This window comes from Danio rerio, chromosome 17, assembly GCF_052040795.2.
Source record: "Danio rerio strain M-AB ecotype USA chromosome 17, GRCz13ab, whole genome shotgun sequence".
NCBI classification, from domain to species: domain Eukaryota; kingdom Metazoa; phylum Chordata; class Actinopteri; order Cypriniformes; family Danionidae; genus Danio; species Danio rerio.
The window spans coordinates 14,820,001-14,834,887 of NC_141037.1; the positions used below are offsets into that span (position 1 = coordinate 14,820,001).

General features: G+C 37.2%; 2 protein-coding genes across 8 annotated transcripts in view; one reads left to right on the forward strand and one right to left on the reverse strand.

Moving 5' to 3' along the window:
• The window catches only part of LOC147833031 (uncharacterized), a 36,222-nt gene extending 22,841 nt beyond the window's left edge, over positions 1–13,381 (reverse strand). The window contains exon 1 of one of the 2 annotated variants that reach the window (XM_087290190.1): positions 12,981–13,152. In XM_087290190.1, coding sequence (XP_087146316.1) covers positions 12,981–13,152 — 172 coding nt within the window. Of the gene's footprint in view, positions 1–12,980 lie in introns of both variants that reach the window. The other variant, XM_087290189.1, reaches the window with a different exon arrangement.
• The window catches only part of lrfn5a (leucine rich repeat and fibronectin type III domain containing 5a), a 120,949-nt gene continuing 119,073 nt past the window's right edge, over positions 13,012–14,887 (forward strand). For all 6 annotated transcript variants that reach the window (XR_015513118.1, XR_015513119.1, XR_015513121.1 and 3 more), the window contains exon 1: positions 13,012–13,893. The gene's annotated coding sequence lies outside the window, so the exon portion shown is untranslated. The remainder of the gene's footprint in view (positions 13,894–14,887) is intronic.

Sequence of the window (14,887 nt, forward strand, 5' to 3'; positions counted from 1 at the left end):
TGCATTCATATGTACTTCTTGCTACATAATTCGCAATCTCCAGAAATGTATATAGGGCTTTGTTTTTAGAATTAGCCAGTGTTGTATTTACGACTGTTCCAAAAATGTTAAAAATAAACATATAAATGTTGCTGGATCCTTTTGGATCTTACACCACATACCCGCTATGTAAGTATCACCGAGCATTTTACCAAATCAATGTACTCTATGGTACCAGAAAACAAAGTCTAATCTGTTCTTTACAGTTCAATTATATTTTCTTACAGCATAAAAGTACAGCTTAGCACAGGATTAAAGTAAAACTAGTGTACTAAACAAAGCATCTGTCATTTTGATATTAAGGCAGCATTGCAATTAATCTGTACTTCATTCAAGCACAATATTTATGTCAAACTGACAGGATTATGTTCATAATAATACAATGTAATCACATTAAAAGGGACCTGTTATGCAAAAATCATTTTTTAAGAGGTTTAAGCATGGCAACAGTGGGTCAATATAGCTAGCATCTGAAGATAAAAACTATTTTTTTATAATCACACTTAATAAAAGCAGTCTGCTGAAACACTTTGATTGACATTCTCCTTTTGTATTTGTTATCAAAGGGGGAAATCTCTTTATCATTAGCATAGAATGTTAGTCTTGTTTTTAAATCTGCCACTATGTTGATGCATATACATTTGTAGCCCCACCCTTTTGTGAAAAGAGAACAATCTCATTTGAATTTAAAGCAACAGTCACCAAAACGACACAATTTGTATCAAAACCTAAAAGGGGCAATTTTAATGAGTTATGAAATTATTTTTGTGGTATCTAAAACTTCCTATATACAGTGGATCTATAAAGTATTTATGGTGCTTCAATTTTTCAAATTTTTTTGTTACTGCCTTATTCCAAAATGTATTAAATTAATTTTTTCCTCAATTCTTACACAATACCCAATAATGATAATGTGAAAAAAGAGTTTTTAAAATTGTTGCAAATTTATTACAAATTTAAAAAACCTGAAAATCACATGTACATAAGTATTCAAAGCCTTTGCTCAATACTTTGTTGATGCACCTTTCCGCCCCAGTCTGAGGTCAAGAGCACTCTGAAGCAGGTTTTCATTCAGGATGTCTCTGTACATTGCTGCAATCATCTTTCCCTCTATCCTGTCTAGACTTCCAGTTCCTGCTGCTTAAAAACATCCCCACAGCATGATGCTGGCAGCATTATGCTTTACTGTATGGATGTTATTAGCCTTGTAATGAGTGGTGCCAGGTTTTTTCCAAAGGTAACGCCTGGCATTCACTCCAAAGAGTTAAATTTTAATCTCATCAGACCAGACCAGAGGTCTGAGAGTCCTTCGGATGCCTTTTGCCAAATTTGGGGTGGGGAGTGGCTTCCGTCTGGCCACTCTACCATACAGGCCTAAATGGTGGATTGCTGCACAGATGGTTGTCCTTCTTTAAAGTTATCCTCTCTTCACAGAAGAACGCTGGAGCTCAGATAGAGTGACCATCAGGTCATTGATCACCTCCCTGACTAAGGCTCTTCTCTTCTGTTCACTTAGCTTAAAAGGCCGGTCAGCTTTAGGAGGAGTACCATTGGTTCCAAAAATGTTCCACTTAACGTTGATGGAGGCCGCTGTGCTCATTAGAACTTTCAGAGCAGCAGAAATATTTCTGTTACCTTTCCCAGCCATGTGCTTTGAGACAATCTGTTTCTGAGGTCTACAGACAATTCCTTTGTCTTCATGCATGGTTTGTGCTTCGACATGCACTGTCAACCCTGAAACCTTATAAAGACAGGTGTATGTCTTTTCAATAATGACCAGTCAACTGAATTTACCGCGGGTGAACTCCAATTAAGCTGCTGAAACATCTCAAGAATGATCAGTGGAAACAGAATATACCTGAGCTCAATTTAGAGCTTCACGGCAAAGACTGTGAATACTTATGTACATGAGATTTTTCAGTTTTTTATTTTTAATACATTTGCAACTGTTTCAAAGATTTTTTTTTACACTGTCGTTATGGAATATTGTGTGTGGAATTTCGAGGAAATAAATTAATTTAATCCATTTTGTCTGTAACATAAAAAATTGGGGGGTTTGGGGGGGGGGGGGTGTGTTAGGTCCCCTTTAATACTAATCTGTCTAAAGTACTAATATTGTTTGTACTCCATAGATGAACTCACTGACAATACTCTGAAGTTTTTAATATGCTTTCAATTGCACAACTCATTGTGCAGATTCATCTTCAGTATTACATTATATCATCAAGCAACATAGTGTAGTGAAGGCAGTTACAGTTGCATTGCAATGTTCATCATGCCTCTAATGTTTTCATCACTGTCTTTATGTTAGTTAGCTCATAAGAAAAGCTGCATTAATACTAGATTCTGCTATTAGTTTATTATTTTTGGTAAGTTGCTTTGAGACCATCTGCATTGCTACAGATATACAGTATGCGGCAGGGCTGCAGTCAGCAATGAAGCCAAAACCAGCACAGCCAAAGCAAGTTCTGACTTTAATGTTACTAATTATTATCATTTTAATTATTCATTATACTGAAGGGAACCTTTTAAGGATGTCGTTGTTATATATGCTCTTTTATGCCCACTTGAGGATTTGTAGATGTTTAAGCAGGCTGTTCTGTCGACCTTTGATTTATTGCAATGTTGAGCTGTTTATTGAACATAAAAGTCATCGCTCTCCTCACAAATCAGCAGTTTCTTTTTTTGTTGTTGTTGAGAATCAGTGCATATATGAACCAATTACAATCCCCAAGTACTCTTAAAATCAGAAACTTTGAGACTTTTATTGAAGTGATATTAGAATTGGAGACTTCCACAGTGAGGTATTTGTTCTTTTTTACTCTAGTATGGGTTTCAGGTATTCTTCAGGCAGGGCAAGGCAAGACAAATTTATTTATATAGCACATTTCATACACAGTGGCAATTTAAAGTGCTTTACATAAACAGGGATAAAAGAGACAAGTGAATAAGAAAATAAAAAAAACATATATGTGTTTTAAGTCTTGATTTGAATGTGCCTAAAGCTGGAGCACATCTGATAATTTCTGGAAGCTGATTCCAGCAGTGGGGTGTAATAGCTAAAGGTAGATTCACTCTGCTTTGACTGAACTCTTGGAATTTCTAGTTTATATGATCCTAAAGATCTGAGTGATCTGTTAGGTTTGTATTCAGTGAACATATCTGTAATGTATTTAGGTCCTAGGCCATTTAGTGATTTATAGACCAGTGATAATACTTTAAAATCTATTCTGAATGTAACTGGGAGCCAGTGTAGAGACCTGAGGACAGGTGTGATGTGCTCTGATTTTCTGGTTCTGGTCAGAATCCTGGCCGCAGCGTTATGGATGAGCTACAACTGTCTGACTGTCTTTTTGGGAAAACCAGTGAGAAGTCCAATGCAGTAATCCACCCCGCTGCTGATAAAAGCATGTACAAGTTTCTCTAAGTCCTCACTGAAAACAAAGCATCTGATTCTTGCAATGTTTTTGAGATGATAGTATGCTGATTTAGTTACTGCTTTGACATGACTACTAAAACTCAGATCTGACTTTAGAATAACACCAAGACATTTTTACCTTAATTTTGTTGTGTAACCCTTTGAGCCAAGGTATGCATTCACATTGAGAACCTCATATCTGTTCCCAAATGCAATGACTTCAGTTTTCTCTTTCTTTAACTGAAGAAATTTTTGGCCCATCCAGCTGTTCATTTCATCAATGCATTAGCAAAGGGTGTAAATAGGGCTGCAGTCATTTGGCAGTAAGGCTAAGGAAACCCACGCGATCACAGGGAGAACATGCAAACTCCACACAGAAATTCCAACTGACCCAGCCGAGGCTTGAATCAGCAACCTTCTTGCTGTGAGGCGACACTGCGCCACTGTGCCTATTTGGCTCAGTGGGAGCATAAAGGTTGAACAGAAGAATTGCCAGAATTGAACCTTGTGAGACTCCACATGTCATGACATCGACTTATGGTCATCTTATACTGATATACTGTAGTAACCTCTCCCTTCAAGGTAAGATCTGAACCACTTAAGGACCGTCCCAGACAGCCCAACCCAGTTTTCCAGCGTATCCAGAAGTATGCTGTGATCAACAGTGTCAAATGCAGCACTAACATCAAGCAATACCAGCACTGTTAGTTTACCTGAATCTGTATTTAAGTGCATATCATTGATTATATTTATAAGGGCGCTCTCTGAACTAAAATGTGCCTTGAAACCAGATTGAAAATTGTCTAATGCCGAGTTCAGACTGCAGGCCTTTAGCCCAGATTTTGACTCGCCGACAGGTTCATGCGAGTAACAATCACACAGTATGAACTATCAATGATGGATCTGATAGAATCGCAGACAAGTCACCAATGTTACCACGACTGGGGTGGAGTGACAGGAGACAACAGAAGGTAAGATCCAATATGCAGTTTATTCAATGTCAGGCAAGCAGTGGTCATCAGGTGCAAACGGGTATATTTAGGCAGTCCAGAATCATAAACGTAAAACAAGCAAAAGGTCGAAAAGCAGGCGGCTAAACAGGATAACTAGGAATGCAAAGCTAGGGTCTAAACACGGATAAACAAGACAGGGAGAAACGCTTCGTAATGTCACACTGGGAAAACAAGACTCGGCAAACTGGAAGCGTGAATGAGTGGCTTATGAATGGAATGAAATCAGTCTTTGAACAAGGCTCAGCTGGTGATGCAATCAGGATAGATGAATGAACATACGTGTGTGTTTGGGAGCAGTGCATGTATGAATGTGTAGTCCTGGGAAAAGCGGAAATGTAGTTTAGAGAGTTCGTGTGAAAACCAGCGATCCTCTGGGAAGCGATCGCTGGTTGTGTGACAACCAACACCCGTGAGTATTTGGCTTGCTAAATATCTGAAGCTGTCTGCGATTCAAATCATGCTGTGTGAAATGAGTTGTGACTGAAAACATTGGCAATTACCTACAACCAATGAGAGAGAAGCATCCACTAGTATGGGTATCTGCAGGCCAGCAGAGGGATGGGGGAGAAACTAAAAGGGCTTCTTTTCAGTCTATTTGGATCCAAGAAATGGAGGAAAAACTAGTATAAATTTGGCAGGAGCACCTGTGTCATCTGAGCAATATCACAACCAGTTCGAAAAAGAAAAGTAAGTTAAGGAGAAACTGCTAATTCCCTTCAAAGGCCAGGTGAGCAAAAGAAGTACATTTTCTTCCCCACTAAAGCCTTCTTTCTAATTATGTAGTTAATAACAAAAGATATACTATGTGACCTCGCATGCATTGTCTTCATGTCAATTCTCACCTGTGTTTGGTTGTGAGAGACTTTTTTCAGAAGTTTTCAGACTGAGTCAAAGTTTTTGGTGATTCTTCCTATTGTAAAGTCATGCAGTGTGAAACCCCCTGTCGCCAATTCATCCTACAGTGTAAACAAAGCAGCGACAGAACACAACCCCAGATAGTCATGCAGTGTGAAAACATCTGTGACACTACTGCTTTGAAAATCATGCAGTCTGAACTCGGCATAAACATTCCTCTGAGCTTAAGAACTTGTTAACCTGGCTAAAAACAACTGTTTCAATGATTTTGCCAAGGAAAGGGAGATTTGAAATTGGCCTGTAATTTCTCAATAGGGTGTTCTCCAGGTTGCTCTTTTTCAAGAGGGGTTTAACAACTGCAGTTTTAAGTGATTTTGGAAAAGTCCCTGACATAAAATCTTACATAAAATAAAGGGTCATGCTTAACAGTCAATATTTGAATAAATTAAAAATGCCTTGATTGGCACCATTCCCATGTCTAGGATCCCTGATTGATCTCTGTCTGGAAACATAGCCTAGCATTGACCAACCAGTGAAATAAGGTGAAATATAGAAAGTGCTGATTTACTAAAAGTATTTCAAATGATTGTTAAGGGAGCTTTTTATTTGGCAGGGCTAGCTGGTTAATGTTGAGTTGAAGTGTTTACATTGGAAGGAAAACACCCACAATGAGTGGTAATAAAAGAGTACAAATAAGCAGATTTCATGGCCGTTTTGTAATTCACCCTGTAGAGAAAACATAGCATGTTTTCTAATAAATGACTGTACTGGAGGTGCTGGACTGAATAATCCATAGCAATAGAGTGTTCAGTGCAACAGCTCCCCCATCTTAACACACATGCTGTGCTTCGAAATAAATTGATCCTGCACATAAAGCTGTTTTAATGATATGTTCTACTTGCATGCATTTATACGGAGCGCAGAGAAACAACTGCTCTTTATTTTATGGAGCGAGCTGGCGGGAAAATAAGGAGAAGTGAATTGCCCAGGCAGCCGACCGAGTAAAAAGTCAAATATCTGTCAAACACTTTTCATGTGTGCACAAATGGTTTTAATGAACGCATGGTGGTCTTATGTAAAAGAAGTGGGTGGATCATTTACAATTCACAGACTGTTCCATGAGGACCTCGGTGTGCGAGGTTACTTTGAACTGCAGCGTCAAAGGAATGTTCAAACACAAGTGCACACGACTCTTTGGGGGTGAAAGGGGGCAAATCTGCATTCCTGTTATATAAGTGTCAATCAGATACAATTGCATGGCCTGGACTTAAAACTCATTCATTGCATTTAGTGTATTTCAGTTTATGTGAAATCATATATTTGACCTGTAAGGTTGATATTATTGTTGTACAGTGATTGATATTGTGTGGTAAAAACGAGTATATATATATATATATATATATATATATATATATATATATATATATATATATATATATATATATATATATATATATATATAATTGTTAGCCCCCTCTTTTTATTTTTTTCTCAATTTCTGTTCAAAGGAGAGCAGATTTTTTCAACACATTTTCAACACATTTCTAAACATAATAGTTTGTTCTGTAGACTTAATACATAAAAAAATATGCATATAGCTTAAAGGGGCTAATAATTTTGACCTTAAAATGTTTTTTTTTTTTTTTACTTAAAACTGCTTTTATTTTAGCCGAAATAAAACAAATAAGACTTTGTCCAGTTGAAGAAATATTATCAGACATACTGTAAAAATGTCCTTGCTCTGCCAAACATCATTTGCGAAATATTTAAAAAAAGAAAGGGGGGCTAATAATTCTGACTTCAACTGTGTGTGTGTGTGTGTGCGTGCGTGTGTGTGTGTGTGCGTGCGTGTGTGTGTGTGTATACATACAGTTGAAGTCAGAATTGTTAGCCCCCTTTTTTCTTTTTTAAATATTTCCCAAATGATGTTTGACAGAGCAAGAAAATTTTCACAGTATGTCTGATAATATTTTTTCTTCTGGAGAAAGTCTTATTTGTTTTATTTCGGCTAGAATGAAAGCAGTTTTTACTTTTTTTTTAAAACCATTTTTGGGACAAAATTATTAGCCCCTTATTAGCAAATTTTTCTTTCAGTAGTCTACAGAACAAACCATCGTTATATAATTACTTGCCTAGTTACCCTAACCTACCTAGTTAAGCCTTTAATTGTCACTTTAAGCTGTATAGAAGTGTCTTGAAAAATATGTAGTAAAATATTATTTACTGTCATCAAGGCAAAGATAAAATAAATCAGTTATTAGAAATGACTTATTAAAACTATTATGTTTAGAAATGTGCTGAAACAATCTTGGGGGAAAATAAACATGGGAGCTAAACATTCAGGGGGGCTAATAGTTCTGACTTCAACTGTATATATATACACACATACACACACACACACACACACACACACACACACACACACACACACACATGTTTGTTTTTGTGAAAAGTGGGGACATTACATAGGTTTCCATTCATTTTATGCAGCCCAAACCGTATATTGTATTGCCCTCACCCCACCCCACCCCTAAACCCTACCATCACAGGAGACTGTGTGCAGCTTTACTCCCTGATTAAACTCATCCTGTAGGATTTATAAGCATTTTGAGAAATGAGGACGTCACCAGTGTCCTCATATTTCACCTCCTTTTTGTAATACCTGTGTCATACCCATGTCATTATACAGATTTGTGTCCTGATATGTCACAAAAACACGTACACACACACACACACACACACACACACACACACACACAATGTAATATATAATATTTAATAATGGGCGTATGGCGCGCGTATGGCGATGGCGATGGCGCACAATCACCTTACAGCAAGAAGGTCGCTGGCTTGAGCCCCAGCTGGGTCAGTTGGCATTTTTGTGTGGAGTTTGCATGTTCTCCCGGTATTCGCCTTCCCTCCAGGTGCTCCGGTTTCCCCCACAAGTCCAAAAACATGTGGTATAGGTGAATTAGGTAAGCTAAATTGGCCATAGTGTATGTGTGTGTATGGATGTTTCCCAGTGATGGATTGCAGCTGGAAGGGCATCCACTGCGTAAAACACATGCTGGATAAGTTGGCGGTTCATTCCACTGTGGTGACCCCAGATTAATATAAGAACTAAGTCGAAAAGAAATTGAATAAATGAATGAAGGATTAATTAATAATTATTTAAAATAAAGCACAAGAAAGCAAACGCTGCAGTGATCGCTGTCCATGGTGCTGAATCACCATAACAGAACCCTTCAGCACTTAAACGCGCCTTTAGTGGTTTGTGGAGAGAATGAATGTTTGTGCAAGCAGTTAGACCTGTGTATAGGAATGCGCCTGTGGGCATACTGACTTTTTCTTTTTGACGGTCGTTTGCTGCTTTTAAATTAGAGTGTTTTAAATTACGCCAAAGAGCGTAAGAGTTGCATCAATATCGACAGCTGAAATGTCAAGCAATGTGTAATGAGTGAACTCTGGACGCGGAGGTAAATGTAGAGTTGACGCTTTTATTGATATGATCGTAAGCAATCGATCTCTCGTTGCACACAACACGAGTGTGAAAGCGGTATTTCAGCGGCTGCACTTCAAACCTTTATGGCTTAATCAGCTGCAGCTCCATTCACTGATGTCAATGCATTCACTGCAGGAGACATTCCTGCGCTCGGACCACGTCATGTTCGCTCTTAATCCCGACCATCTGCTGGATTTCCGTTGAACGGGTTGAGTGTTATGCGTTGAACGGTGGTCAAAGACACACGGTAACCTGTCTAGTTATGGCAAGCCATATTAACATAAATTGAATTAAATGTACTGTAGTCTCATTTTAAAGTTACTTTCAACTACAAATAGGTTACTTGTGCTTTTATGGTTTGTATTGAAACAGAATATTCCAAATATGTTGAAATATCACATTGTTCATATTATATCATCACAGTGAAAATGATACTGTGTGTGATTGATTCGCCTTAGCTTTAGAATATATTATATATTATATAATATGTAGTTTCTTTTCAGCTTAGTCCCTTTATTAATCTGGGGTCACCACAGCAGAATGAACCGCCAACTTATCAAACATATGTTTTACAAAGCAAATGCCCTTCCAGCGGCAACCCATTACTGGGAAAATGTACCTTACAAAAAATATTACTGTCAAATAATAGTATATATATATGAACATTTGTGTAATTATGGTTAAACTATGAACTATGGTTCATGTGAAACCATAGTCGTCATAAACTTGTTTATAAATGTTTAATTTTTCTAAAGAGTTAATTTATCTTGATGGAAACGAGAGGCTCTAAGAATGTATCCTTTTGTAGTGTACTAGATTATTACCTTAAGGCTATCATATTCCTAATTAAAGCAAAGCAAAAGACTAAACAAAACTATTCATGATTTCATATGGAATTTAAGACTCAAATATACTTCCAGCAAAATCGAAGAACAAATTGATGTTATGACATTTCAAACAAAACCAGACGTTTATTTGAAGTTTAAAGCAGCTTGCCAAAGGGTGATTTCTGGAAAGGTTTTCTTCTGCTGGTAAAGACTTTTGAACTACATTGGCCTGTGGCAAAAATGCAATAGGTACTGTAGTTGTTCTCCGGGGCTCTGCCTACTTTGACGTGGAAATCTTCTCCAGTTAATTTAACCAGTTCAGTCTTTGTTTTCCAGAAATCTGTGAGTATAAAAAAATTACTTTTCAATATTGTTTTGGAATTTTTTTATGTTTGATACAGTAAACAGTTTGCTTTAAACAGTAATTTTAAGTGCTACGCAATATAAATAAACAATACATGGCTTGGCTGGAATGCAGAATTGCAATTTTTTCCAAACATTCATCAGCTAGTCTTTCTTTACACTGTAAAACCAAAAAAAGTTAAGGTAACTCAAACCATTTACGTTCAAAAATTATCCTAATGAGTACTGTGAACTTAATCCATTTGAGCACAGTAAAACCCAATAAATAAAGAGAACTCAAACCAACTGAGTACTGTAAAACCCAATAAGTTAAGCCAACTCTAACCATTTGAGGAAACCAATTACAACAAACCATTTGAGTTAAGAAATTAATCTATATGAATACTGTGAACTTACCCCATTTAAGTTGAAGTAAAGAAGTATTTAATTAACTCATTACCGACAACACAGAGTTTAAAAAACTCTTTTCAAATGAGTAGAATTAACTTTCAGTCAGTTCTGAGTTAACTACACTCATTTAATTTAATAAAGTTGACTGTTGGGTTTTACAGTGTGCTGTTTTCTCTGTGCTTTATTTATTTATTTTTTGCTTTTTGATGAAGTTTTTAAACTAACGTTGGGAGGAAAACACTAAGATAATTAACAGAACCTCCTACTTTTCTCATATCTTGATCCAACATCCTTCCTCCACCCGACTCATTGAGCTCGGGTCCCCTTTCTCGACAAAGAAACGGATCAAGCTCAGGAGTATTTTCAAGCTCAGAACTCTCTCCCCGGACTGCATGCCAAATACTCTTAATTTTCATATTATCTGTGGGAGCGAACTCGTGAATTGAGAATAAAGTGAAGTCCACATATTTACATAATGATCTAAATAGCACTCTAGGCATCATGGTTGGATTAAAGGTGTTCAATAACAACCGATCTAACAAATTTGAATGTTCAGAATGTTCTAGCAAAGTAGATTTCAAGTAAGCCTGCCACGCACTATTATTATTATTTTGAAGGTGCAGCGAGTCTCTTGGCAATTCAGAATGAGAACATTAGTTTCTGGTTTCCAGAACATACCTGAAATGTTCATTGGTTAGCAAGGAAACTTTTCTGTGTGTAAATTAGGGCTGCATGATATTGGAAAAATGAAACATTTCTATATTTTATTATTTTGCGATATATATGGTGATGTGAATACAATTTCACCAGATGACTTAATATCTCTATTTGGAAAGAATTTATGATGTTAGGTTAATTGGGATAATTCTGCAGTCGGAGTGCATCTCTATAAAATCTTATAAACAATTTATAAAACTTTTGGGGTCCCCCTGACACATTTTGTTGTAGTCTGAGTCAGAGATTGATGAAACAATGTTGACTATTTGCATCCCCATAACATCTAATAAAGAATTTATAGACATTTTGGGGTCCCCCCTACAAATTTCCGTTGTGATCTGTGCTTTTTAGTGCATTTCTGTATTTGCATGTGTTGTGAGTATTCTTATGCATAGCAATACATAATATAATCAAGAAAAATATACAATTAAACTGTATATTAAAATATAACTGAATACTGTCTAACAGTATTCAAGTGCAGCAAGTTAGTTTAATAAAATATTAATAATTAAATAAATTAATAATTAAATAATAATAATTAAATAAATTATTATTTAATTATCATTTTAAAAAATTATTATTTAAATTAATTATATAAATTAAATAAATTAATCATAGTTAAGGTCAGAAATGGTACAGTTTTCATACCGTAATGCATTTTAAGTCATTATACAATTACAATGCAAATGATAAATTATAACACACACTCAACATTGCATATCCTGTGATGTGACTATTGGGAATGTTCACATTGCAATATCAATTTTGAAGCGATATATTGTGCAGCCCTAATTTAAATCAAAAGTTCCTTGTAGGTAAAAAGAACGAGGTTTTACATTATCTTTACTTTTTAAAGCCTGTTTAAAATCTAAATCTACAAAAATTATTTTAATTAAACTGAGCAAATTAATGAAAACAAGTTTGTTTGGTAATCTTCAATCAATGTCTTTTGCGTTTGGTGTGATGGTCCTTTGTTGACGTCAGTTTGACAGCTTCATTAATAATATTATTAACTGCACTCCTCTTACAATTAGTTTGCTCAAAGGGAATAAATAAAATGTATACTTTTACGTCAAGTGATCACTGTAACCCACGGCACCTGCCTTGCGTAGCTGTGCATTTATAGTTCTGCGTGCTGTTTGTGTTGCTCTGCAATAACACTTCCGAAAGGCTAGCAGGCTGTCGAGTTTCTTCGTGGGTATTTTGTTTTTTCTGAACGCTACTTTAATGTAAAGTAGCTAAAACTCATTTAGAGCTGGGAACCAGCTGATGTGCAACAACTTTAATCATAAGGTGAAAACAAAACAAAAGTTTTCATTCGGAGCTTCTTCACAGGACTTGACACTTGTAAACTCTTGCTCCATTGGGCTTGTGGCTCTCAGAACTGCCCATGTTTGTTACCGGTTCCAAGCCGACCAATAACAGAGCTTTGAATATGTGTCAACGTGTAGTTACATTTTTTTGAAAGGTGCGTGTCAGCCATGGCGAGGGCTATACGACTGCGCGAAGGATGCGCTGATACATACGTGTGCACTTGATGCAGAAGTATAAATCAGCCTTAATGGCAAAAAGGAAGCCCTGTCCCCTATTCAATTAATTTCAGTTGAAAGTACATCTAAGTACTAAAATAAAAGTCTCAGCAATTTCTGGACGCAGAAAAAAAAAAAAAAAACTGGAACCATATGGGAGCATTAGTGGACCGGTCTGTGTTGCTGGGAGGAGCATACTTCTGCTCAGGTATTTCAAATTTACGTTTACCAATAAACAAAGTACAATATTATATTTATTAGCCTATATATGCTTGGTTCTAAGGAATAAACGCTAAAGCAGCTTGCCATATTCTTAGTTTTCTTTACCTTTTCCGTCGTCTCCGAGCACTAAATCAACAGCACTTCTCACGGAGAGGCGCAGAGTGACACACGTATCAAGTATTGCGAGCGTCAGTCTGAGCCAATCCGCGATGACGTCCTGCGCGCTCTCTCCCAATCCACACAGCAGGCGAGAGAGCGCAGCCGTTACGCGGATCATCCCAGGCAGTGGCTGCTGCTGCAAAACTAGTTTGTTTAAGCAGCTCCACCGTTACGATGAGGAATTTGCTTCGTCTAACCGCTTCACGGGCAATTAATTAGACCTCTCTCTCTAATTCCAGCGTCCCATGTGTGTTACATCGACTTATCGGAGACATTTCGAGTTATTAATCCATCTTCAGTCGCGTGTGGAGAGCGCTCGCCGCCTGAGGAGAACGCACTTTTGATATACCTTTTGGATGGAGGGAAGGCGCGGAAGGCAGTGACTGTGTGGATTAAGCAGGCGGGGAAGTACTTGTAAAAAAGGTGCTTTGGTGAAAAGGTCTCCCTGTTGAGATTTGATTTGACTTGCCGGGTTTTAATGCGGACGAAAGCTCGCGCTCGACCGAGGTGCGTCGACGGGCGGGAGGAGAATGGCACGAGCTTCCGCGCTTCTGAGAGGAAAACAAGTACTTGGCTTTCTTGAGGGGCGTCGGGCACATCGCGCAGGAATTTGACTGTCCCTCAGAGTGCGTATTTTGGAGATATTTATCTGTTACGTCGAAAGGAAGAGAGAAAAAAACGTTTGGATTTTAGTGTCTTTGGATATGGGCTTTGGGGAGTTGGATGCCTTCATATCACGCGCACCTTTGAATTCAGCGTGAATCCAGTGGAGCACAACATGGGAAAATAATGACAAGTGAGAAGATTCGGTTCCTCTGACCCTCGGTGCTTCAAGCAGGACTGGCGTTCCTTCAGCTAGGTAAACTTTTCTCTCTGAATATTGTGTGGCTTTTAACATTTAACTGTCCCTTCAGGTTGTCCGAGTCTCGTTTTTTTCTTTGGAAGATTGAGATTTGGTGTTTAGACAAGGTCAATAGGTACATTCATGTGTGGGTTTTTTTTTATGTAAGTGCATTGAATTAGTTCACAATGCTATATAGTAAAAGATTAGCTTCATGCATTAAATATATAGCCTTGATTTGGTCTGAGTGCTTGCATAGTTCGGATAATGGGATGGATAGGTTGTGTGTGTGTTTGTGTGGTTGTTGGGCGGTGGAGAGGGGGTTGTGTTGAAAGATTGAAATGAATGCTTCTATATGCATCCTCATCCTGCTCTGTTCTCAGTATCTGTGACATTAAGAGTGATTTTCTTTATTTGTTTGTTTTGAATATATATAATTGTAAACGGACTCTGAAGCAATGAAGTAATAGTCTTCAACATTGGCACAGTTCCAGTCGATGATACAGGAGGCGTTTCCCAGTCATATGAGCACTTGGTTTTAATGCAGTTTTTTTTTGATAAAACAAAAGTGATCTTTTCTGATAGGAAGAAGACATGTTATATTTCAGGGTTTGAATTGCAAAGTTTTCCTTTCTTGTGAATTACTGTAATTGACAGGAGATTTCTTGGTATAAATGGTTTTGGTTTTAAATGTCACGTATAAAGAGGGAAAAATGGTGTATGTGAGATGAAATTATGGAGGATTTTGCAGTAGTCTTTGCATATATTCAGGTGTTTGAGTTGTATGCTGCTTTTTGATTACTCTGAGTACATGCAAAGAGATAGAAGTCGTTTACACAGATATATTATATTATATTATATTATATTTCTAAAATGCACAGCAATAGTTAGACCTTCTGTTACACAAAAACGCATATTCCTAGCATGCTCATGAACCTTTAGGTTTTTTAAGTGAGTGAATTGACCATCATTTTAATTAATTGTGTATTTAAAAATATCAATTATGCATGAT